This window comes from Hermetia illucens, chromosome 6 (assembly GCF_905115235.1).
Source record: "Hermetia illucens chromosome 6, iHerIll2.2.curated.20191125, whole genome shotgun sequence".
Lineage (NCBI taxonomy): Eukaryota > Metazoa > Arthropoda > Insecta > Diptera > Stratiomyidae > Hermetia > Hermetia illucens.
The window spans coordinates 19,101,249-19,127,974 of record NC_051854.1 but is presented as its reverse complement, the minus strand read 5'-3'; the positions used below and the strand labels follow the sequence as shown (position 1 = coordinate 19,127,974).

At 43.0% G+C, this 26,726-nt stretch overlaps 1 protein-coding gene across 1 annotated transcript; it reads left to right on the top strand.

Moving 5' to 3' along the window:
• Positions 1 to 15,217: 15,217 nt before the first annotated feature.
• Positions 15,218 to 20,946, top strand: LOC119659329 (phospholipase A1 1-like). The gene is made up of 3 exons (XM_038067373.1): positions 15,218 to 15,310; positions 15,375 to 15,546; positions 19,974 to 20,946. Exons 1-3 carry the CDS (start codon positions 15,262 to 15,264, stop codon positions 20,656 to 20,658), a joined length of 906 nt encoding a protein of 301 aa, XP_037923301.1. The 5' UTR covers positions 15,218 to 15,261; the 3' UTR covers positions 20,659 to 20,946.
• The last annotated feature ends 5,780 nt before the right edge of the window (positions 20,947 to 26,726 follow it).

Genomic DNA, 26,726 nt, shown 5'->3' with positions numbered 1-26,726 from the left:
AGAGTTGTGAGTTCCGGAAGTGTAACCAATCTTCGTTCTTATTGCTTTTGCAAGCACGGTTCAGAGTTCGCCTGGTTGATTTCCTAAGTTTTTGAAGTTTCCGGTTCCACCAAGGAAGTAGCGAACGTAATATGGTTTCTGTCGGTTATTAGTTGTACTGTAGTTTATAGGGGCAGAATATTTATTTTAGGACGCAATACGACATCCCTTGACGATATTATTAATGACTAAAGAAACTAACAAAATTTGAGTTTTTGTTTAACTTTGGGAGGGAGAGGGTGGATCCTGACAAAAGTTGTCTACGCTGGATGTCGAGAATCGACTGATACAATGCTAGTATAATTTAAATTCTTAAAAAGGCGTCCCATAATATCATGCTGACTGGGTTGATAGGCGGAGAGGATGGAAGGTGGCTATTATGGCTGTCTTGTTCGCAGGCTGCAGTTTTGACGGCGGTGAGGTGGGAGAAGGGAAAGGGCGGAATAGTGACTACAATAAGATTACTAGGACTCAATATAATTTTCATTACGAGCCTAGATTTTCCAGGAACGACTTCCCCTGACATACAACTACTTAGCGAGAAGTTTGAAATATAGATAGGAGGCCCAAACTATGTAGCAGAGCGTTGCTTTTTTATCTACCTGTTCGTATCTGCGACATGCTGCATCCCCGGCAGGTTTTAGGCGTTTGACCATAGTCTAAGCACCTGTAAGATTGTGTGGGGGTCGACGATGTAGGTCAGCTGCCTTGCTTACTGCTCTGTATCAAGCCAGACGTTAAAATAAGAAAAAATTCCGTCCAAAGCAGGTCAAAGTATTTTTTTAAAGTCATATTTCATTTCAGTTGGACCATGTCATCACAACCGGTAAGACGCACTTTCACAGCGGAAGGCTTCTTTGAAGTCCGTGGCAGTTTAATGCGAGTGCAAACGATTTCTAGTACGAACATTTATTTTTGAAGGAAAAGTATCATATTTTAAAAGTGATAGAACAAAAGAAGACATTGTTATAAAGAAGTGAAATTTCTGTGTAATTTAAAGTAGTAGCTTTACAGCCCGACAGGTTCACGAAAGTCACGAGAAAAAAACAAGGCGACAGACAGCCCATCCACTGAACTTCAGCCGGACGGCCCAGACTGTTAAGAAAACTCAAAAAAGCCCTCGAGAACAACTGACGACAAGAAGATAGAATCAGAGAGCTGACGGCCGTGATCGTATCGCTAGCTGAAAACCAGAAGAGATCGACACGACCGCGCACATGGAACAACTACCACTTGCGGTCCCAACTAGGTCCCAGCCCGAGGCCTTCCCCACACTGACCAAAGCCAAAAAGCTACGTCCCGTCAGCGTGGCCAAGCTACCATCACCAGACGAACCGAGGCAAGAAACCGCTACGACCAGTATAGCGCAGCGCCAACAAACAAACATGAGGTAAGTCGAAAAATCCTTCCACTCGTGGTCATCGAGAACCCCGAAAATTTTAAAAGCAGAAAACAAACCATTTTCCGCGCCCTCCCAAATAGCTACCTGATAAAGCAATTAGTAAGTCACAGAGATTTTGACTAAAACACCGGAAGACTACTTTACCATCAGGCAGATCCTAGTGGAGAATCATAATAGGTTCTTTATTGATACCCTGCCTACCAAGAAGACTACCCTCAAGAGTCTCTAGCATCCTGGGTAAAGAACAATAATATTCACCTCGACCTGTGGCTGATCACTTTTGGCGCAATGGTCATTGAAGGACAGTTACGCAAGGTTAAATCAACCCAACACATGATTGGAGGCAACGACCATACCGAAAATTATAGAAAATGCCCTCGATTTGTTGCCACTAGTTGGCAAAGAAAGATGCATAAAAACTTGCGCTTCCCACCCACCATCTTCCCATAACTGTCTCCCGTACTTCTTATCGCCGAATTACGAATCCCGCCTTCACTCGTCCGTCCGTGTCCTTCGCAGATGCCGCACGAAGTGGAACCTCCCCCCATGTACCTACCCGTATAACTTACCCCACTACCGTCTCCACTCCTGAGTTTCTTCAGCTCGCCAGGAAATCTCAAGAATCCTTGCAGATATCTAACTCGATGGTCGGTATCTTGGCATCAATTAATGAACGTTAAAGTAATCGAATTGAACATCAACTCCATCATCTGTGAACTCGCAGACACGAGTTCGAGCTATTTCTTGGCGAGCACAAACCCAATGTAGTTCTCTTATGTGAAACTAGATTGAACTGTAGATACAAACCATCCCCCTTTCAACCTCTTCCGGACTGACCGACCACAGGCCAGGCCAACACATGCAAACCAACTGAAGCCACCCTCATCTCTTTCGAATACAAATCAACCTCGGTCTTCGTTGCCTCCATCTACTGCCCTAACCAATTCCTAGATACACACCACTTAATCCGCATCAAGTCCCTATGCGCCTCTCAACCCCACCCTACCGGAACACAATGGTCCTTAATTATCGGTGGAGACCTCAACACCAGACACCCGTCCTGTCTCGATGCACGGTCAAATCAGAACGGGGAACACCTCCCCCATTTCCTCACAACTTCTCATCCCACAATCAACCTAGCCCATTTCAGTCAGGTCCTTCCAACCTTCAACAAGGCTACTACCTTTCCTACCTAGACCACTTCCCGATTAGCAGTAACCTAATTGCCATTTTCAACCCAAACAACTTTCCTTTCCTGGAAACAGTTCCTAGCATCAGTGATCATGTTGCCATAATCCTAAGTGTCAAGTGTCAAGAGAGAATCATTCATGCCACCCCGCCCTCAGTTCCCAACTGCCAGCACCTAAACTGGAAACGCATCAACCAGGTCCTCAAAGCTAAATTCCAACCCCTCCTACTCCCATCAAGCAGTACAGTTTCCAACGACACCATCAACCAAACAGTCCGTCAATACACCGAAGCAATTCGACAAGTATGTGACGAATTGATCCCATCCCGTCCCTTAAGCTACCGCAACCTCACTACCCTCCCTCATGATATCCTAAACGATATCAACTACAAAAAGGAGGAGGTGGAGACTATTTAGAAATAGATACTCTGCGCAATCCTCTTACCTACTTTCCGAAATCCGTGAACTGGACCCTCTCCACCTAATATCTCCACAACCACCTCTCCAATACCGAACTGAACCCTGGTACATACAGGAAACTCAGGAAAACCTACCCGCGTTTAGACAAATCTGTCCAATAAAACGCGATCCTACCCCAAAACATCCTCCCACAGAAAAGGTGAACATCCTCGCTGACCACTTCCTTCAAGCACACCATTGCACCCCCTACTTCCGTGAACCACGTTTCGGCAACGAGGTTACTGAAATCTCCCAAATCCATTCCTTCGTTTCTTTAAACATCCTTCAACCTACACAAAATCCCTTCAATCAAACCCTCGCCGAACCAAGTCAGCGCGAAAGTATTCTCTCCATCCACTTTGTTAGTCCAGACTCCGTCATGGTGTCCATCGTCACATCCAAAATTGAAAAATCGGTTGGACTTGACAAAGTCCACTCCATCGTTCTAGTATTGCTCCCATCATCCCCTCCATGATCAACCACTGCCCAATCAATGCCCACTTCCCAACAGATTGGAAGAGTGTTCAGATAGTTCCTAACCCCAAAAAAAAACCAGAATCCGCTAAATCGCGATAGTTACAGGCTTATCTCGATCTTATCATCATCCGCCAAGATCTTCGAGCGGACAATAAAAGCAATCATCAACGAGCACTGTGACTCCAATCACTCACTCCTCGATTTTCAATTCGCCAACCGACCTAAACACTTCGTTGAGCCCTCATTCTAAAATCGGACGTCCTCTTGGACCTCAACTGGAAAGCGGCTACCATAGCCTGTCTCCTCGACATTAGGAAGGCTTTCGACTCTGTATGGCAATACGGACTTGTTTATAAGCTATCTCAAGTTGTTCATTTCCATCCGCATCTCTGCAATTTAATTATTAGCATTCTCGACGGGCGAAAATCTCAACTCCAACTCAAACACCTCTCTTCTCCCTACTCTCAAGTCCGGCTAACCCAACCCGAATCCTCCAAGACGCGGATGACCTCATCCTTTACACCTCCACCAGAAACATCCAGGTGGCTGAATTCCTATTTGGACGAGCTTTATCGGTACTTCACCCTTAGGAAACTCTCCCTAAATCCACAGAAATCCGAAACTACCGTATTCTGCGGTAACACAAAGATGAACTTATCCCTCAAAATTCACAACGCCCCAATCCCTACATTAAATGAAGTCAGCTTCCTTGGAGTGACTACGAATTCCTGGCTATCCCACCTCCCACATATCACGAAGGCACTAAGCCGTGCAACTGGTGCATTTAAATTCCTTTTCTCCATCCTGAAACAGAACATCCCAACAACTCCGAAAGTCAAGCTGTTTTGCTATAAATAGCTTATCCGTCTCCTCCTCATTTTCGGCGTCATATCCTAATCTAACAGTTCGTCTACCCAAATGGAATGACTCCAACTTAAAAAGCGCAGAATCTTACGCTACTTTTCCAACATCTATAGTATAAAAACGAAGACCGCTCCAAACACATCTCCAACCAGATCCTCTACGACACCTGCCAAACGTTCCCCATCGACGCCGTCCTAGCCCGTCATGCCCTCAACTTCCTCAATAAATGTCTTTCCCATCCTAATTCCCTTAACTCCCCACCCATGGAAATCAAGATCGTCGAAGAGAATCTTCCTGTTATCCCTCCAGATCCGAAACCTCCTTTTCGACCCCGACGGTAGAGTAGTCTTCTAACCCGCAGCTACCCCTCATCCTAATTTTCAAAGCCCTATGCTTGCCCATATCAACAATTGCTACTTGACCTCCACACATTGGTGCAAGCCAGCCTGAAGGTTTTCTCGCGCACTCACCTTTATCACGTCTCATATTACGCATATGAATTCGGTAGCCAGGTTAGCTCTAAATTGTTGAAGTTGCGTCTGTGCATCTTCCCGTCGCATTCCAAATTTAGTATAAATTAAAGTGCAACACTTGGGATCAAGGTTCAGTTCTCATTCACTTGGTAACGAATAAAGATTGTTCCCGAAAGTTAAAGCGTTTATTTTTATTTGAGACGGGAAGCCCACCGTAACTTACGTACTTATTTGCTACATAAATTTCCTTCGTCCTTTACTTACTAATTAACTGTTAATGTTGTTTTTCTTTCTTCAGGACGTGGCAAATATAATATTTAAGGACCAGCAATGCTGTCGACAGAGGAGGAGTCTAAGGAACAGTGCTCAAGATCAGTAAGAACAACCTGAACAGGATGATCTCAGAATTGTGACCAGAACAGGAAATGCTATCCTCACTACAAACGGTTTCCAGAGTATCATTAAGCCTGCCACTAACATTTTGGATTGATACCTACCTCCGACATATTCACCAGTAAAGCAAAGCACCTTAAAAAATAGTTCCATAGTTTATAGAGTCAATTATTGTATTTAAATTTTCATATTTTTCCGATGTAAGTCAAAGATCTTTGTCGTATTATATCATAATGTTATTGAGCATGCCAAATTGTAATAACAATGTAATTTGTCGTTACATAAATAAAAAGAAAATAAACGAAAACACAGCGTTTTTAATTTTTCCCATAAGAATTTCCATTTCAGCTTCAGATTGCATCGATTTAGGGATTATATGTATCGAAGACACAATATTAATGTGACTTTCCAATCGGAAAAATAATTCCATATTGCATAAATCAAGGCGTTAAATTATTACTACTGCTAGTACACCCATTGCGAAAATTTTTCCGCGATTGCATACTTTTAGGCGTTTTTCAAATCGTGAAAAATTTTCCAATTCAAACCGAAAAAATCCACCAAGATCTCAAACATTTTTCTTGAATTTGCACTGAAAAGTAACAGGCGACCAGAATTCATAGCAAGCAAATTTTCATACGAAATTTGAACGATTTTTATAAGAAAAGTAGACATTGTGGGAATGTACTAGATGGCGAAAGGAAGGTGAAATTGTACTTTCTTTCTACTGGTAACGTTTTTAATGGATATTTTAAAGGAGTTAGTGAATGCGCAGTGGGTTTTGATCTTGACTATTTCTGAATAGGTTAAGGATGAAAATGTTTAACCCATTGGCTGCCATTTTAGGATTTTGTGGTTTTATAAGTATAATATTTTTCATACCAAATGGGACTGATTAAGAACATTTTAAGGAAGTAATGGGAGGTTGTTCAGGATACTTGCTGGTCTTTTTAGAGGTGTTGCACAGGCTGTAAAATGCCCATAATAGGGGAATAAAAGTAGCTGTCGAGCTTCATGAAGAGAACCTCCAAAAATGTTGGATGGCTGGCAGAGTCAAAGGAGCCAAGATGTATGACATAGGACCGGGATAGCCTCGGGATCGGGGAGTGAATGTAAATCTCGAGCTCCGCGAAGGGTACTTCAAAAATATCCGCACTACGTGTGTTATGAAAGGTGGAGGAGTAATATTCGAGTTGGCAGAGCAGTCCATAAGGCAATTGCAGAGTTTAAGAGGAGTACACACATCAAGGAAGACATGGCATTGATGCAGGGAGGGGAGATTGAGGTTACGGAGTCGGGACGAATAGTCAACCAGTGAAAGGTTCTTTTTATAAAATAGGATCCGCCAGTCACGGATGCGGAAGAGGAACCAAACTATACAGCAATATTCAAGGATGTTTCTGACAAGGGAGTTGGAGGGTGTTAAAGAGAAGTTAAGAGGAAGTCGCACCAAGTCCTTTAAGAACTATTGCGCCCCTTTTGCTGGTTATAGTGTACCAATCAATCATAGTATCTCAACCAAGTCTATAACCGTTAGGAATTTTAGTATATTCCCTACTTCCAGATTTTTCAACTTTGGTGATAGTTTAACCGACAGTGACCAGGGAGAATTCCCACTATGATTCGGAGGTTCTTTTTGGTGAGGTGTAAGCAATCCTTTGTGCTTTTGGGTTGTATCCCCCAATAAGCACCCTGCAATACTTCACTTCAGTATAGGTCCCCCAATCGTTCCTCTTCATTTTTTAATGTCATAGCCATGAACTCGTTTCCGATTCCACAGAAGGGTTCTGGTCCGTATAAAAGCGTCCCTGCTACCTTCTTGGCTAGTTCGTCCGCTGCCTCATTGCCTTCTAACACAACATGACCTGGATCCAGACCTTGTAAGACGAGCCGAGTGTATTCAGTCTGTCAAGGCATTCCCACATCAGTTTAGAGCTCACCCGGTTGGACCTAAGTGCCTTGATCGCTGCTTGGCCGTTGGTGAGAGGAGCAATGTTCTGGCCCCTGTAGTTTCTTTGGAGATTAAAGGGGGAACATCTGTCTATGGCGTATATTTCCGCCTGGAATATGCTAGTGTGCTTACCCATTGCCTCCAAGCACATTTTCCTTGGACCAATGACACCGGCACCCGCTCCCTCTGCTGTCAGTGTACCAAGTAACCACTTGCTGGCTTAAGCCGTATGTTACAGCCACAGCTTTCGTATTTCTGTTCTCATTCTGTTCCACGATGGGACATGCCTTGATGATGTAACTGTCTTAGCTGGACAACTGGCCCCATATGCATCAATGACGACATCATCGCTGTCCACCCTGAGCCTTAGAAGTCCTAGGTCGTCCAGCTTCTGCTTTTCCCTGGCCGGCAGGTCTACTTCCCTGGCTGCCCCAGCCCTTTTCGACTATTTGGCTTCCGAGACTGGTGACCTCGGTACGCTTTTCACCGGGTATCTCCTCCGGGATATCTTTCCTCGTCTTTTCCCTGAGCACGTGTCGTTTGATTGCCTCCAGGGATCGGTCATCTACCCCGCTTGTGAGGAGTCGGCTTTTGCCCTCCACCTTACTTCTGAAGACTCTTCATAATCGCGTACGGAGATCCTCATTCTGAACGATTAGGACGTCCAAGAGATCTTCCGTTTCTATTATTGTTTCACCATGTGTGCTCCCGGTATTCCATCCCCAGCACATGTTGGCAGAACTGTCCTTTCTAGCCTGGCAATTTAGGAATTAACTAAGCCAGTCTACAGAGTCTTTCGTCGCGCTGTCTACCAGTATATGACCTGGTCGAAAGCGTATCCCGGTGAAGTTTCGCAGTCCATCCCTTGCACATCTGCCTGACGACAAGGTCTTCGATATTTTCCTGCTCTTCACGAGTAAGTATTTGCTCGGGAAACATTTTTGGCAGTAGGGTCAGCCGATTGTCCTTAACCGCACTTGCACACTTGCACTGCTAATGGCGAGCTTCCTGATTCCTACCTTCAACCCGCCGGGTTTTCTCCTCTCTTGGATTCAGGTTGGGATTTTTTGGGAGCATTCTCTTCATGCGGGCTCTGTTGCTTCCCGCATTCTTGGCCCCGATAAAGATGGCTTAGGTCTGTCTTGAGCCTTCTTAAGGGCCCCTCCTGGTTTAACGCCTTCCTTCAGATAACGCAGGTACCATTTAGAACATGCGCCACTGATCCCTGTCTCCTTCCTGACATTTGATATATTGATCTCCGACGTGCTACTGCTTGTCCCTGCTTTTTGAGCAGTGATCTTCGCTGGTTATTTTCCTCGCAGTATACCAATGTTGACCTTGGATCTACTGCTTGATATCCCAACCTCTCCCTTCTTTTGTGTGATCGCTTCGCTCTCAGTATTTCGGAGATGTACCTCCGCGTGGTTAAGCAGTTTGTGTGCGGTACGGGGTCTTGTTTGTCTTGTTGTAGTTTTCTTTATTTTAGTAATGTTACCCATTTGATTCCCTCGAGTATGGAGATTAGAAGGTCCGCCGTGCCCGCTGCACCATAAGGGCAAACTTACTTACTGAGGAAATCAGATTACTGTGAGGCTCCGTTCGAATACAGTCATTCTACAATACTACTGCAAACTCTTAAATGGGCATGGTTCGCAAGTCACCCTGGATTGAGGGAGGTGTTTTTCGACTCACCAATCTAGACCCGTAGCCTTTTGTTAACTGTAGGGTCACTCATACAGATTGTGGTTATCACCCCCCACTCACTAACGATATTGATAGACGAGAGGCTTGGCCTCTGAACAGCCATACGTCGCCCTAGAGGAGAGACAGCTCACTCTCAAAAAGAGATAGGTTGGCCTCAGGGAGCTATATTCCGCGTCAGTCTATCCAGTAGTGCACTGATTGACCCTGAATTGAGGTATATCGAGGGAGGAACGTAGGATAAAACCAGACATTTTGGAAGATGTGGCAATTGAAACGAAGTTTGTGGTTAATATTATACCCAGGTCTTGGAAAGAGGTGAAAAGGGGTTGTCCACTAAGAGAATAGGAAAAAGATGTTGGGGAGGGTTTAAGCGAAAAGCACATTCAGTGGCACTTGCGGACATTCAATGTCAGCTTGTTGACCGAACACCAATGGACTAAATTATCAAGGTTGAACTCCAAGGGAGCACATTTCAGCGGAGACAAAACAAAGGCAAATAATTTAAGGTCGTCTGTGTAAAGCAAATACGGACAGGTGAGGATAGAGGCGAGGTCATTTATAAAAAAACAGGAAGAGTAGCGGCCAAGTATAGAGCCTTGAGAAACACCAGGGAAAGGAGGTGAGTAACTATGAAAAGAAACTCTGTAGGAACGGTATGAGAGATAGGAGAAAAGCAAGGAGATAATTAAGGGGGAGAAGTTGGCTAGTGGGAGTTTAGAGAGGAGAATATTATGGTCAAAGGCTTTCGAGAAATCAGTATAAACAGCATGTACATTCTGTCATCAATTAAAGCACTTAGAAACGAAGTTGGTAAAGACCAGAAGGTTTGAAGCCGTTGATCTATGTTTTACAAAACCCAGCTGCTCTTTGACAATGAGGTGACCGAAGCGCGTGGTCAACCAATCGTTGACCAGGATTTTGGAGCAAGAGGAGTGAAGAGGGATGGGACGGTATTTCACGGCAACTGCTAGGAGAGACTGAGTGGGATTACGAGAATAACGAGTGTCAGACCAAAAGGGTTTCATGTTACCACGGGCAAGGGCGGCTTTGACGCTTTTATGCAGGTGCTTAGGGCTTGCGGAAGTTGAACTTGGTAGATTTGCCGAGGACGTCCCATTCGTGAGGATAAGTGGCCTTGAAAGACGTTATCACCCACTCGGGTTTTTTTTTCTTTTGTCAGTTTGATGCAGGGCAGAGGAGAAAGTAAACCAACTTTGCTCATTATATACTCCAGAACGTCTGTAAAAGTTGCGAATGCCAGTCTGAAGATAAAGAGCGGTTTAGGTGGGGACGTCACCTTTAGTCCGGGGCCACTGGTGTGGAAGTGCCAGGGTATATAGCAGCCGCGGGAAGTGGAGCTTCGTTGGCGACGGAAACGATGTCAAAATATGGGGCGCTGGGTTCTGATTCATAACCTGCTGAGGAGGCTGTGAATATTGTCCCGGTGAAGACGTGATGGAGCGAGACAAGATTGGAGGCTCGGTGGACCGTAACTCGTCGCATAGGGGCCGCTGTATCAGAGATGTGGAGCCAGTTGAAGCCACGCTAATGTAGGAAGGCGTTGTAGATGAAAAAGGCATATATTACAAGGAAGATTCGTGAAGGTAGGGAGATTGAGAGATCGTAGTCAGGGGGGGTAGTCCACACGATACAATTGTTTTTTAAAAGAAAAGTGGGATAGAGCGACTTTGCATTTTACAGCTTGAAGACCGAGGCAGTCACAGTTTTGGAAAAAAGACCAAATTACAGAGCAATGTTGATGGATGTTTCTAACTAGGGAGTTGAAAAGTCTTCAACAGGGTTGGACTGGGGTAAAGTCGAAGGAAGAACTAAATCTAGCCATTTTGGGAGCACGATCTCGACAGGAGGAGGACTGTTTGGACTTTGCCTACCAGAGATGAAGGGTATAACCTGTAGAAACTTCACTGATTGCGGAAAAATAAAAAGACTTTGTTTTCGAAAAATATTATATTTATTATTCGCAACTCAATTGTAATGGAGTACAAATACAATAAAGTATGAAATAGCGACGCCAGCCGGTTCGCTGCTCCAATTCGGCTACTATGTTGCCAACCGAATAACCGCTCCTGGTGGTGAGATTTTTTAGAACCTGAAGTGAAATGCGCTTGACTCTTCCTCGGGTGCTGGAGTCACGTGAGCTTAGGAACATCACTTTTCGCTGCGCTGACGTTCAAGATTTCGGTTGGTACTCATGTCGCATGTGCTGCGGACGCGTCTTGAATGAACTCAAGATAGCAAGTGACTGGTGCTGAGTCAAGTGTTCAGCGACTGCAGTCGGCACTGCCTTTGCTTGAGCTGCAATCAGAGGCTTGATCTGACTCGGTGATGAGGAACTTGGTCTGCTGACTGGTGTGGCTGCCCTCGAGATGAATGAGGGATACTTTTTCGTAAGCTGAAACTTAGCCGCTGGTCGAGGAGCTGCACGTGCTTTTTCTATTGACTGGGAAATCGTAGATAGCTTTTCCACTGGAGTTTTTAGTTGATGGCCGAGGTGCAGTTGCAATTGCACCGGAAAATTCACATCCGATATTTGTGATGTGGTGGGCCTTCGTTCGAAAGCCCCTGTTGGTGGCTGAGTATATTTTGACAGCCACATCGGATTGTCCACGTCGTATTCTAGGAAGGTTGGTTTCAACCTTTCGGTGCGGTGGATGATGCGGCGAAGTCCAGTGAATGGCTTTTCCAACGATCATTTTAGGGCATCCACCCTAAGGCCGACGTATGTGCTGGACTTTGACTCCTTGTGCACAAATGATGTTCAGTTGTTGCGGTGGCATGAATGATGGATTTTGCTGAGAAATTTTTGGGATACATAAATCTCGACTTCGGATTCCAGGAACCATTTACGTGGCAACCGTAATGGGGTGCCAAATAACAGCTTTGCTGATGATGCGTTCAGGTCTTGCTTGACACTTGCCGGAGGCCGAAGAAAACCATGTCTTCCAAGCACATGATGGCGGCCTTGAGAGAACGGAGCCACCGTTCGATCGCGTCGTTTGATGCCGGATGATATGAGGATGTTCTGGTCCGCTTGCACCCCAGAGATTTGGTTACGGCAGTAACAGTGGTTATAACCCTAGGCGTCCCGTAGTGCGACACCCACGCCGCGATGAATACATCAGCAACGGAATCAACCGACTGGTCTGCCAGTGCTGTGGGTTCCGGCCAACCGGAGAATCTGTCCAGCATTGTCAAACAATACCTGCACCTGTGTGAAAGGGGAAGGAAACCCATACTGTCCAAGTGAAGCTGCTGGAATCTTCCGTCGGGCACCTCGAATGGCTGGTACGGGTTTTTTTTTGTGTGTCGGCCGACTTTGGCGCGCTGACTTCGTAGGCAGTTACGAGTCCATTGCATTACATCCCTTCGCGTGCCTGGTCATACAAACTTTCTGTTGATCGCGAAGCGCAGCGCATTGTGTCGAATATGCGCATTTGAAGCGCAATTGGAGCAAACGGTCGGATGTACGAGCGCAAAATGTCACAAAACAACGTCTTCCTGTTACCGACGTCCACTGAGTCCACTTTGAGTGATGTTGAATTGTCTGCACGTATCTGTTGGAGCTATTGGTACTTCTGCTGTTCCACTATCAGCTCGTCAATATCTAACGTTGTTGGTAGAGAAATAACATTATCACGCGAGGTTACGTCGGCTATCATGTTCCCTTCTCCCTTGACGTGAACGATGTTGGTTGAAGATTCGGCTACGTATGTCAGGTACCATACTTTTGCGTGAGCACGTAGATAAACGGCTTATGATCCATCTCGATAACACACTGCTTGCCCTCCAAAAAATGACGGAAATGTTGGACGCTACAGTAGATGGTTAACAGCTCTTTGTCGAACGTACTGTATTTACGTTCGGAAGTTGAAAACTTCCGCCGGGAAAATGGTATTAGACGCCAGCTGTCGCCCTGTTGTTGTTCCAAAACGGCACCTACGGTCACGTCCGATGCGTCGATTACCAATGCAATTGGTGCATTTGGTTGGAAGTGTACCAGCAATTTTGCGTTCGCTAGGCTGTTTGTGCAAGCGTTGAAGGCTGGTCGCCCTGCGTTGTCCACATGGGTGTTCTGTCCTCTTTTTTTTTGGGTTCCTCACTAGGTCGTCCAATGGTGCTTGAAGCGTTACGGCATTGGGAATAAAACGTCTGTAAAAATTAAGGAATCGTCTGAGTTCTTTGGCAGCAGTTGGAGGTTTGTACTTCTGGATTGCCTTGACACGGGGCCATGGTGGTAAGATTCCATGTTCGTTAATTGTATGGCCCAGGAACTCGATTCCGTTGGTTTCGAATACATATTTCGACATGTTCACTACGAGACCTTAATCAGGTAGACACTGAAAAATTTTGCGCAAGTGTTTGATGTGTTGCTGTGGGCTCTCGGATGCGACGAGGATATCGTCGACAAAGCATACACAAAATTCAGGTCAGAGCAGCGTTGCGTAGGCCGAACATCAATACAGTAAACTTGTAAAAGTCGAATGGCGTCATCACGGCGGTTTTGGGGATGTCCGCCTCGGCGATTGATATTTGGTGTAGCGCTTTGTGAAGGTTAACCTTGGAGAAAATGCGTTTTCTGTCTAGTCCGGCGATGATATCCTGGATGTGCCGTATTGAATATCGATCCGGGGCTGTACTGCGTTTAATCTCCGGAAATTTCTGGTTGTGTTGGGGAATCCTTTAAAAAGCTGATGGTACGTTGAGTTGCCTGCCACTGTAAAAACGGATCGGGGTCGAGGCCAAGAATCCACGCGATGACAACTTAGTGTGCGGATCAACGATTCGTTGATTTCTGATGTATGCCTTAATAAAATCGACACCAATGATTGGTCGCTGGAAGTCGGAAAAACTTACAGAGGAATTCCTTGCGCAGGCTGAGGCTAGCAGTGATCACTTGCTGGCCGTATGTGTCAGTGCACGATCCGTTGGCTGGGTTAAAGTTTGGTGTTGCCGGCTTTGAGTTTGCGGATATTTCGCGGTAGCGGGATAACTGATAAGTCCGCGCCCGTATCTATTAAAAACTTCAGTCCAGTATGTTCGTCAAGGATATGGAGGCGACTTTGCTTGGCGGCGATTCCATCCGCTGAATCTACAAGCATCGTAACTAGTTTTCCGATGACTCGCCCCTGGAAACTCAAAAACAAGAAAGCTATTAAAAGGAAAGGTTTCCAATTGAACTATAGAATTTTACTTATGTTGAGGTAGCAAACACGTGTTTCGAACACAACATGTGTCCTTCTTCAGTGTTTATTTTGTAATAATTTGTTTTACTTAACTCTGTGCCTTATATACCCCTCATCGAATAAAAACGAGGAGTGGGCTTTTCTTTTGGGATAACCCTAAGGGCGGCAAACTGGGTGATTGACGAGCGGTTGAAGGGCAGCCGCATCGCAATCTGTAGCGATAGTCAAGCTGCATTGAAGGCGTTGAGCAGTACTTTGATCACTTCAAAAATTGTTCAGGAATGTAGAAACCATTGAACTCTATTTCACATAAACACGTTTGCCGGTATTTGATCCCCACGCTGATAACGAAGTACTCGGGTGGCATGGCAGAAGTAAGTGCTAACGAAGGCTTGGACGCTCAAGGAGCAACCGTCACTTCTTTGTGGTTGATCCGATCTAAGAGCGAGGAGAAAACATTGAAGCAAAACAGCCTGTATGAGGGTGTTGTAATGTTTGCATATCCAAACTACAAAGTAACATCGAGTTCGATACTACCAAGAGAGAAAATGGATCGATTAGTTCAATGTTCTGCTCATTAATGCTGAGAGGAAGAATCTTGGTGTTTATCTCCAATCCCACTCCACCTGCATGCTTCGCAAATTCAGGGTCATTTGATCATTTGCAGGGTCTCTGCTAACTGCCAAATACTGAAGCAAAAAAATGTTATCCTTTTTCAAGCTGTGATTCCTTCTGCATGAAAGTTTGGAAGTGAATTGATAGCTAACACATTGATTTCAACGAATATTCATTTTAGCAGTCGGAATCCGATATCAAGCATGCAATATCTGTGGGGGTGAGAATACTTTGTAATTTGACTTGAACGGTTTGTATATTTACAAGTTCACATATAGTACTTTGGTGTACATTCAATCATATAGTAATTATCCAAATTGCACAATATCTACATGAGACGACAGTGCGGATTGCGAATTCCAGCTAATTATCATTGCTGCAATAAATAAATGGCATTTTATCTAGGTATAAATAGAAAGGTTAATGTGATAAAATTCCCCAGAGTAATTAGAATATTCTGGTACCAAACAGCTGTTAAAATTGGCTGAAGGATGCTCTCCCCTCGATTGATTTTGTTGGTTTTGTGTGTGCTGAACTCAGGTTGGAATATTCGTAATCGAAATGGATTCACAATTTGCCAATTTAACTAATGCTTTTCCAATAGGCTGTGCAGTTTTTGGATTTTTAGATGCATGGACGTATTCGACGACTGCGAATAGCAAAACCTTTTTCTATGTTTACGTGCCATCAGGTCTGATAACCCCATATGTTCTGACTAATCAGAATGCATCCAAAATCAAGTCGTACACTAAATTCAATGGGTCTTTGCCAGTGAAGTAAGTTTTTAGTGATAAGTGGCGGTGATGCTTGGAGGCTATCCAATAAGCTATGTGACATTCAAGGATATTTATTTTGGAGTTTTCTGCTTTGAAAATTATAAGTCTAATTTATACGCTAAGCCCAAAACATGAGAGTGCTACCTCAAGTGGAAAACGTGTGCATTTTTGGGCCTGTGTATACCATTATGGGGACAGCAAAGACGAGCAAACATGTCGATTGTGACCATGTTCGCTATACCTAATGCTACCTAGTTTTATATTCTCCTTAAAGCATTGGGTGTATCTAGAGCCCCAGGGAGTGAATAGACTTTTTTTTGCGATCTTTTTAGTTTTCCTGTTTTGCTCGCTGTCGCTTATCAAGTGCGGAACTATACTTACTGTATCCACCATAAATTTTGTACTTTAAAGTGCTAACTATCGCTCCAATAAGCCATTATTGTTCTCAATGATCGATCAACTTCTGTATTGAGTTCAACAGACAAATAAGGTGATGTTAAGCTCCTCTTGTAGTTTATGAGGTTAATGTGAATTGTGCCTTTTTTGGTAGTATCGGGAATATTTTCTCTGTTAAGGCACCTCAAATAATTTTCCTTACTTCATCCAGAAAACCTCCAGTTCTCCTTACAGGTGCTTATATCTGTTCCTTCGTCCAGCGTTATCGAATCTCTTGGCTATACTCTCCATTATCGTAGTACCTGTGTAGTATCAGTACTGGTCAACTTAATATGATATAAGGGCCACGACGACCTCAGAATTAGATTGAATTACAAACGCACTACGCCACATGGAAAAAAGGAAGCAGAGAAAATGTTTATAACTGAATAAATGTTCTCGTCATTCGTAGATCAAACCTCCAGGGTTGTATATTAATGGTAGGCCTTGGAGCTAGGGCAACTGTGTTTTCGAGATCTCTTCGGGAGAAGACAGCTGATAGTCAAGACCCTGGTCATGACTCTTGCCTCCAGAAACTTCCGGCGCAACTTGGTATTGTACTAACGGATAGACTACTTTGAGTAATATTTCCAAGTTGGTGATTTAAAGTTGTAATCTGCCTATAGAATACATTTGCACACTTGTACCTCGAGAGTAGCATGCTTATTACCACAACACAAATACGGACTCTTATCATACAATGCATTAAGGCATCTTAAAAGAGCCCTGGTATTTGGATGAGTGTCAGGATTCTACCCAAATACGATGCCTTGCTGTATAGCCCCTATTAGGTCATGCTTCGCTGAACGAAAGGCACGTTGTTGAATGGCCATTTGGTATATCAGTCCTTTTAATCAAGACCGATATTCTTTCTACCTTCTTGCTATCCTGACTGACGTCACACTGCATAGCGACAAGTTAAGGGAGATTAGAACTGCACAAGATCGATATCGAGGCGAGAGCCGTTTTTAAAACACTGAAGCCGAAAACAGCTTCTTCAGAGCAGAAAAAAACTAAAGCTTTTCTGTTCGACTCTAAGGTTAACTTTACACCATCATTTTTCTCTATAGCATTCGAGGATTCATCGTAAAAATTCGACTCAATATTGTGAACTATAATATTAGTTTCTACAGAAGGACTCAACGGTCGCTAACTTTTTATAATTTGGAAAATTTGTCTTTTACTACAACCAATCTATTCCTTCTATATCTTTTAGGGATATCGAATTGGTGGACCTCCGGGATGTCTCCTTATTAAGGCAGGGTTAGACCGGATACCGGTTGTTGCGCCGTTGATGATGAATGTATACCGACTTCTGCAAAATCATTGATTCCGTTGAGCACTCCCTATTTCTCAATAAACTTCGATCGTGTGGCCTTTCATCTACATCAAGTGGATGCGGACTTAGGACTCCTCAATTCCTAAAGAAAGTATCTAGCTCCGACCAAGCTTTGGTCTGAACTGTGGGCGGATTTACATTGAACATAATTCGCACGCTTGATGCGTTTTGCGAATTAGTAAAGGCAGCGTATATCATCTGCGAGTTGCTTCGGTCACGCTGCTTCCAGGGCAGAGGTCTGATGAGTTGCTTATGGACCATAAAGAGTGGGAGCAAGTTGCTCTCCATTTGGTCCGGTGTGGCATCAAGTGGATGCGGACTTAGGACTCCCCAATTCCTTCCATCTACTGTTGACATCTGGTAGCACTTGGTTGTATCTAACCTCATTTTTCTATCATCAAGGATTTTCCAGGCCCCCACCAGTCGTTAGTCTATTATTTCGTACTTTCTTCTTACTTACTTGTCCCTGTCTTCTAAATGCCGGCAGCTTCACTATTAGTCACTTTGTCGTTTTTGATCCGGATTGAGTTCAAAAGTACGTCTTGTGCCGTCTGTGCAATATAGTAAGATACCAAAATCATCTATGATGTAGTTGTTGATGTTAATTCTTGCTACATAGCATAGTCTATACTCTTCCTCTACTCTACTTGTTGTTTGTTGGAAGTTTGAATAATGAACCTATACCATTCTATATTGTAGTGCTCGAATCCGTTTAGGCAATTGAACTGGTAAAAGTCACAGGAAGAATCATAGCTACAAATATTGGGGCCATAATAAGCCTATTCCTTAGATTTTTTACTAAGCAAAGCTAGAAAGCATATGAAATTGATGACCATCTTCTTTCTGGTTAGGGACAAGTTAGTCCATCTCTCCATCTCTTCAAGGTAGTATAGTATAAAAGGAAGCCGCTGGGCTTCAGGCAATTTGCAATTCGACCTTGAACCTCCCAAGCTAATAAATTAATTCGAATGCCACCCATACCACAATCGCTAGTAGTTTAATACCAGAGGGCCAAATGCCATGTATCTGTATTGCGAACTCTTGGCCGCGTTCGAGAGAAGAATCCTCCTAAGAATTTTTGGCCTCATACATGAGGATGGACGATTCCGTAGCCAACATAGCGACGAAATCAATGAGCGATACCATAACCGTCCGGTTGTGGATAAAATCCGGCTCAATAGGTTACGGTAGGCGAGTCAATTAATCCGTATGGATGAAGATGATCCAGCCCGGAAAGTCTATAAGGGCAATATCTATGGTAGAAAAAGAAGACGAGGCACACCCTGCCTAAAATAGAGCGATGGCGTAGATCAGGATGCCAACAGCTTTTAGGGATATCGAATTGGTGAACCTCTGCGCAAAACCGGGATGTCTGGAGTTCCTTATTAAGGCAGGCCTAGACCGGATACCGGTTGTTGCGCCGTTGATGATGATCGAAAAGTGGTTCCTTTAGAAGTCCTGGCCACCCACATACTTACCTAACTTTCTGAATATGTAAGAACTTTTGTTTTAGGGAATTGGTATTAAGGAAGAGTTTACAACCGAAAAGCCTTCCTTGAACGTACCTATTTTCCGTTCTTGGATTGCATCATGCCCCATCATCTTCACACAGTGGGTGCCACAACTACTTTCGTCAATAAGTATTTCCTCCTTGGCCTACTTTTCCTGACCTTTTGTATGGTATTTAATAAGATCTAATTCTTTTTTAAATCCTCCTTCTCTAAATTATTGTTAGCTGACACATGACGAGGTACTGCGGTAAAGATAGTGGTTCACTACCGAAATTCAACATATTATAAGGAAACAACGGTATGGCAGACGCCTTATTAACACGACTCTCTCTTTCTCACTACCAAAAAACACCGTGCTCGGTTTGGAAATTAGGAACAACGAAAGACAATGGAAGTTTGAATTAGTCAATGATTGTTTGGTCTTCAGCGACAAGCGGACTAAAAAAATACAGCCATATGTAGGCTTCGGAATTTTCCAAACGATTTTAGATTTTTCCAAACTGATTTCAGATTTTTCCAAGTCAGTTTAATAATTTTCAATTTCAAATTCATACATTTCCATCCATCAAAATCAGAATTATCCACTTCAAGTTCAGAATTCCACTATAATACTTTATACCAACATTTTATCACAACTGTGCAGAAGAAATACTTTCCATATCTGAAGATGTCAATAAATAGCTTCGGTTCCGCTCACTTTGTATGAAAAGTAAAATTACCTGGAGCACCAAGCTCTCACATAAGCACTTCAATGATCCCAAATACATATTGTCTTATAATAGCGATTGACAGGTTCATTCACTGGCTGGAGGCAGCTTAAATTTCAGATCTTAAGGATGACACAATTCCAGATAAATTTTAAACATACATTTATTGAAAAATATGGTTTTGACAACCTGCCTCGAGCTACAGAAATAGTCTCTTGAACTCCGCCCCAGATGCTCGCTTCCTGTGACGAAAACATCCGAATATTGCATATTAGCTACTGTTGGGTTACTCTGAAAAAGATGGGGAAACTATAGCTTATTAATTCAAAATTGGCTTGTTGGGAAAAGAGAAGAAAAGGATTCTCCAACCGTAAAGATTACACAAACTGCAACAAGTTGAAACTTTACTAATCAAATAATAAACTTCTTCTGCAGGCTTCTGGTGCATGGATATTGGAGGAATGCCACCTATGGGGATGAACTTCGCGACAGATATCTAGCCTGCGGAAAATACAATGTAATTGACGTACGCTGGTCGGTAGGAGTGGATACCAATATTTGGTTGATAGCTCAGACAAACGCATATTTCGCTGGGCATGCCTTAGCACAATTCCTAACTACCTTACAAAACGAGGCAGGAGTACAAATGAACAAAGTAGCAATAATCTCCCACGGTTTAGGATGCACTGTTGCAAGCATAGCTGGAGAACAAATAGGGAATCTGTCCACGATTGTGGCGTTAGATGCTTCCTGGAATTTCATCTCTGGATATATAAAACGTGACTCAGCACAATACGTTCAGGCGATACATACAGAGACTCTCCTTTGGGGAACAGTCTGGACAGTGGGTCATGCCGACTTCTATGTAAATGGAGGCGATTACCAACCAGGTTGTGGCTGGTTTGGCACTAGATGTAGTCATATTTACTCTGTACAGTTATTCATTGAATCACTTCCAAAATCCCCATTCAGTGGTTGCAGGAGAGATTCCAATGGAGATTGCGGCTACGTAATGGGCGGTGATCCTCTTCAAGTGTATAGTGGAGTATTTGATGTTAGCACCAGGGAAGGTTATTCAGCAAATAATGCAACTGTTTGGAATTTATATAATTTATTTTAAATAAACCTGGAGCTTGTGTGAAATCAAATGAATTAGTTAAAGGAAAACAATTAGCGGGAAGTTTCTTCATTTTCGTTTGAAAATGTCATAGATATCTCCAATTAAATTTGCTTGAAAAGAATATAGATTTAATGATTTGAAAGGTACAAAAATAAAATAATGAAAAGTTCAAATTATACGATCCTTTGATGAAAATTGATAAGAAAACTTATAATATGTATTATATATTTTAGTAAATACAATACATTTGCACTTAATGTAGTACCTGAATAAAAATAATTTATTATATTCTCTAGTTTCAATGTATTTTACCTTCAGAAACAGCTTTCTTACCATAGTTTAGTTATTGCGTAATCAAATTAGCCCTGAATTTTTTTTTCACTTTACATTTTTGCAGCTATTGGAGCATAAACATGCATATATGATTGCCATAGACTTATATCTGCGGATTAGAGGGTTAGCCATACCCAAACACCATCGTTACCGCTTTCTAGCGAGGTATTTTCGCACCCGCACAATTTTCTGAGACGCTTTCAATCTTTCTCTTCTGTTCTTCTGTCGTCGGCCATCCTGAGATGGTGGGGTTTTCTGCATGGCATAACTCTCTGAGTGCTGAGAGATTTTACTTCTCCGCCACCTTATATGCATGGTATAAATCACTATAAAATTAATGAAAGCATACAACCTTGACGAAAAAGCGGTTATCACTTTTACTACTGGAGATTGGAGTTGGAAAACCTGTTAGCACTTTCAATATGTTCTGCAACAATATGTATGGTGCACTCGTCGTTTGCCAACTTCGATGTTCTGCGTGTTAACGTAAATAGGAAAAGTGCGATGTCCACTCAAACTAAGGATCGTGATCTTGCTGGTGGTTGAACTTCGTTTGCCTTTTTCTCTAGATTAAAAGCCATCTGACCGAGGTCCATGATTTGGTGAGAGTTGGCATATTCTTGTTGTTTAAGGAAAAATGACATCGTCTATATAACCCCTTTATATCGGATCAGTCACATTACTTGTTAGACAGGATTTATGATGCAAGTGAGCAGGAATGACTTTTTCTTTTTCCTTTTTGACTCCTGTCCTGAAACAAATAAAAATAACCCATTTTAGTAACAAAAAATAAGCAATCTTCGCAGGGATTTTATTCACCTTTAGTGTATTAAGGCAAAAATTATTTATATTAACCTTCACCACGATGATGACTGACTTAACACGTTCACTGATAACCAAAAAACCGAAACATTTTGGGACCCTGAAATTTTTTTTTAGGCAAAACAGTGCTAAAGATGCATATGGTGTTAATTCTTATGTCCTTTCCATGAAGTCGATCAAATTCTAAAAAAAGCAGTATATGGGTGGTCAGCCCCCTAGTTGAAAAAGGTTAGTTTCGTATTCAATATGCGGCTCACACATATGTTGCGTTTCTACGAAATGTGGCTGTATTTTTGCTCAAATGGTAGGAAGTTAGACGAATTGTCCAGTTCGACGTCCAGAAGCTGGACCCTCCAGAAAGGTTTTGTGTATTTCTTATACAATAATGTTTGAGTGGACATTTGTCCCATTAGAACCTAGCACGTAATATATGCATATATGATGTGGGAATATCTTCTTTCGCGTGATACTGACATTGGTCAGTCTTGGATTTGAACAGAAGCGTCAACTTTGCCCTATTATAACTTTGTTAGTAATGGAGGTACTAGCAGGGTAGGATTGTGTCCTACCTTATAGCGTACATTGTTGGTGATTTGTGATTTGGTGATTCTAGAAAAATGTTTGTGACAGACAGACAGTCAGACAGACAGAAGGAGAAACAGACAGACAGTAAACCGATTTTAATAAGGTTTTGTTTTACACAAAACCTTAAAATAAACAATAAGATATAAATTTAAAGCTTTATTTTGTCTGAGCTAAATTTTTGCTGTTTCATTTGATGGATTTTTGTTTTAATTCAGAATATTTAGGGTGGAAAAAAGCAAAAAATTGGTGCCACCTAGAAGATTAATTCCATGAAAACAATGCAATCAAAACTATACAAGTCTCACCTTTATAGGAAACAACACGTGGCTAAAATATACAAATCTATGTGAAGCTATACAAATTCATTAAAAAAAAAAACAAATACGATTAATAAAATTATTAAACATTACTTCATGTAACCTAAATCTCTAGTGTAAAACAAAACAAAATCCTGGATAACCCCGGCAGGAACAATATCCAAAATCAGAATCCCTTACAAAAATCGATTCCCTGTTTGTCGGTCTATCACACGTACTTTAAATCGAAACCAAACTTTGTAGACTTTTGTTAAATTTAAGTGGAGTTTAAAGGTGGCTCGCCATACATGCAAGGGGGGGTGTAAAATTTTTTTTCACCAGATATACCCCTGTTGGGATGCGATTAGTACTTTCGCAAGCAGATTTCAGTTTTGACGTAGATTGTAAAGTGTGCGAGTAATGATCCAAAATGTGCACGTTTAAAGTAAAACAGGACTCACTTTCGGAAACTACCCAATCGAAAAATCTGAAAAAATCAGGGTCTTGGGTTTGAATGAAATGTAGGCCCCAAAATGTGTATCATTCCTTTATCTGCTCACATATACTTTATAATATAATAGTATATTAGCAACTTTTAGAAGTTGACCGGAAAATCCCCCGTGAATTAATTTTTTTTTGTCAGCAGCATAGAGGACAGTATCGCCCACTGCAAAAGTTATAACAGGTCAAGTTATCAATTTCACAGGAGTTTACTGCATTTTAAGCCATGTAAATACGATCCTGATGTCATAATTAGCGAGAATAATTAACATTCGAGTCAAATATTAAAGTCCCATATATGATGAGCCCTTTTGCCCATTGCTGCTATTAGGTGAGCCGTTTTTAACGTTTCGTGTGGAAGAAAACCTTATTAAAATCGATTCAATGTCTGTCTGTTCGTCTGTCTGATTTACTCCGAAACGGTTAAACGTGTGTGTCCCTTTACATGCAGTGAAAGGTGTCACTTTGTGTTGAGTATGGATTGTTGTTGATTGAGGCGTGACCTCTTGACTTCTGGCCCGGCTTCAGACAGGCTTCTGGCTCCAAGATTCGGTCCAGGTTAAAGGTGAGATTGTGATCGTGATGCGTGATCTAAAATCCAAGGTGGGACATCACAACACCTTGCTGGGACATGTGATGGGAAAACACCGTCTTGGCGACCGTAATGACAATGGTGGGGGTTTGTGGGTTTTTGCAGTTTCTACCGCCTCGTCATTTGTTGCAAGTTATTCAAGCGCAGAGCCTGCCGTCAGTTCAGTTGGGTATGAACTTATCTCAGAGTAATAAGATTGACCACTTTGCGACCAGTAGATTTGCAACAGCTTTAGGAGTTGTGTCCTGGATGTGCGTAACAAGAGAGGAGCTGACATCCGCCTCGAAAGAGATCACCACCTGATGGTCGTTTACGTTCTCTTACGTGTTGCATTTGCCACTTCTCGCAGGGTTAGAGAGCAACGACTTCCCCAAGTTCAACATGAAACGCTTGCATGATCCAGCTGTCGTTCGACAGTGGGAGAACCATCCTGCTGATCAAACGACAGCTGTACTGAATAATCCAATGAGATTTGAGCCCTCATCAAAAATGGGTGCTACGTTGATTGCACAATCATGAAAGTGGATATGGAACGGAAGGAAGTAAAGGCTCCATTGACTGTTACGAGTGATGGCGGGTGTAAGCGGCTCGAACGGTGCGAAAGTCCGGGAAGTTCAACGTAATATACGCCGTGATGTAAGGCTATTGCGCTGACCAGCGAAGTGGAAGATGCCATACAACGCAATGATTTCATAAGTTATACAGGATCACGAACGAACTTGAATGTGATCGCGAATCTTTCGATGGTCTTATGAAGGACGTCAATGGTCGTCTCCTTAGCCACCATAACAAGCAGCTGAAGAGGTCGAAAAACACTTCACAACGGCTCTTAACCGTATCACATCCGACGAGGTTCCACCTGTTGCGGATGAAATGGTTAGTCACCATAACATGCGGATACGGACTTTTCTGTACACTGTACACAAATGAGGGATCATCTCGAAATCTTTCCCAAAGGGTAGAATAAGGGGATGATAGCTGAAATTCCAAAGAATAACACCAGTTGTGAGTCTGACTATTGGACAGGTATCTGCGCTCTCTCTGCCGTCGCGAAGATAATAGCTAAAATAATCCTGGAACGCATCAAAGAACATCTCGAAAGTTTGATCAGCTGAGAGCTGGCTGATTTCCTTCAAAATCTGGAAATGCAGTTATCTCAACATTAGCAAGTTCAGAGTGTCCTGAGCTGGTGTTCATTCTACATACATTGCTATACGGGGGTAGCATATGGAAAGTAATCACCACTGCCACTCGAAATCTCAAATCTTTGTCGTACCGTAATGTGTGCGATGAGGCAGTGTGGCAGTCGATAGGAAACAGATTAAGGGCATTGCTGGCTGCAACATGCACCCATTCTCCCAAGAAGCTTTTTCCAGGCTGCACAAATCCAGATGGCAATCTTGCCTGATTTCGATACAGCTGGGTCTGGGGATGCCGTCGCAATTTGGACAATTCGGTTAGGTCCAATTTAAACCTGTACTGATATTGACGGTATCCTCTATGGTCGGCGAAAAACTGGGTGAGATTGTAATTGATCTCCCCATGCTTTCTCTCTAGCCACTCCTTGATGGAAGGAATCAACCTGTAAATTCAATGACCCTTTTCTGACTGGTCCCATCGCTGTTGCCATCTGCTTATGGATCTCTCCCTTTTTTTTCACCTGCGATAAGGAAGAGATGAACCTGGTGTTGTAAATGTTCATCATTTCGGTTGCCAGGATGTCATTGCCGAGATGACGAACGCTGCATCGCTTTGGACGGTTCTGAAGTCAGAATACACCCTTAAGGCTGTTCTTCTGTAGACCGTACTCAGTTCATGTGCATTACCTGAAACATCCAACGCTTTTCTTCAAATTGAGACTGCATACAACAAGATAGAACTCACCACCATGGCTATGAGTACCTGCAAGTATGCCGCAGTCCTCCTATATTCAGCATGCATCGGCATCCTTGCCCAAGCTATACTCATGGTGGGTGCTTTCTCGCAAGTATGCTCTATGTGCTGCTTAAAATTGAGTTTTCCGTCTATCATCACCTTCAAGTCTTTGATGGCCGGCTTGGAAGTATACGATACGATACGATTCCCGATTCTGATGCAGGCGTAATTTCTATTGCTTAGCGATGAGGACTGCTTCCGTCTTTTCCTCCGCGATTCTCAGTCCAGCACTTTCTAATCAAACCTTAACAACACTGATTGCTTCGCTTGAGTACAACTCAACATCCTCGAGATGCTTTGCGACCACAACCAGTACTATATCGTCGGCGTAACCCACCACCGTGGCCTCCACTTAGACCGAAAAGTTAAGTACATCATTATATATGATGTTCCACAGTAGTGGGCTCAGTACAGAGCCCTGTGGGATACCTGCGGAGACAATGTACTCCATGGGTCCATCATCGGTATTATACCAGAGCGTCCGCTCTTGCAAGTAGTTATCTATAATAGTGGCGACGTAGGTAGGAACACCAACCGTCGCCAGAGACTTTCATATAAGGTTGTAATGAGCCGAGTTGAATGTATTCCTCACATCCAGAGTCACCACCACACAATATTTGCTGGTACAGCGCATTCCGTGAATTGTATTTTCGGCAAAGCTAGTAACCATTTTGATGGCATCAATAGTTGATCTGGTTTTACGGAAACCATACTGCCTATCTGAAAGACCCCTTGGCTCTCGACGACTGAGAGTAATCTATTATAAATTACCCACTCCAACATTTTCCCCATAGTGTCTAGAAGACATATGGGTCTATAGGAGGACGGTTCCCCTGGAGGTTTTCCGGTCTTAGGCAGCAGCACCAGCTTTTACGTAGAATTTAAGGAGGAAGGGGGTTCCAATACATGCAAAAGGAGAGTGTACATTTTTTTTTCACCAAATATAGTCATGTCGGTTATCAAATGAAAGATCTCAGTTCGTATTTTTCGAAGCCGGTCTTAAT

What these genes read in the sequence shown, in the direction of transcription:
- LOC119659329 (XM_038067373.1), top strand. Translation starts at nt 15,262, where the DNA reads ATGCTCTCCCCTCGATTGATTTTGTTGGTTTTGTGTGTGCTGAACTCA. An exon ending in TTTGTGTGTGCTGAACTCAG is followed by an intron (nt 15,311 to 15,374) that starts GTTGGAATATTC and finishes CTTTTCCAATAG; the next exon opens with GCTGTGCAGTTTTTGGATTT. An exon ending in AATGGGTCTTTGCCAGTGAA is followed by an intron (nt 15,547 to 19,973) that starts GTAAGTTTTTAG and finishes CTTCTTCTGCAG; the next exon opens with GCTTCTGGTGCATGGATATT.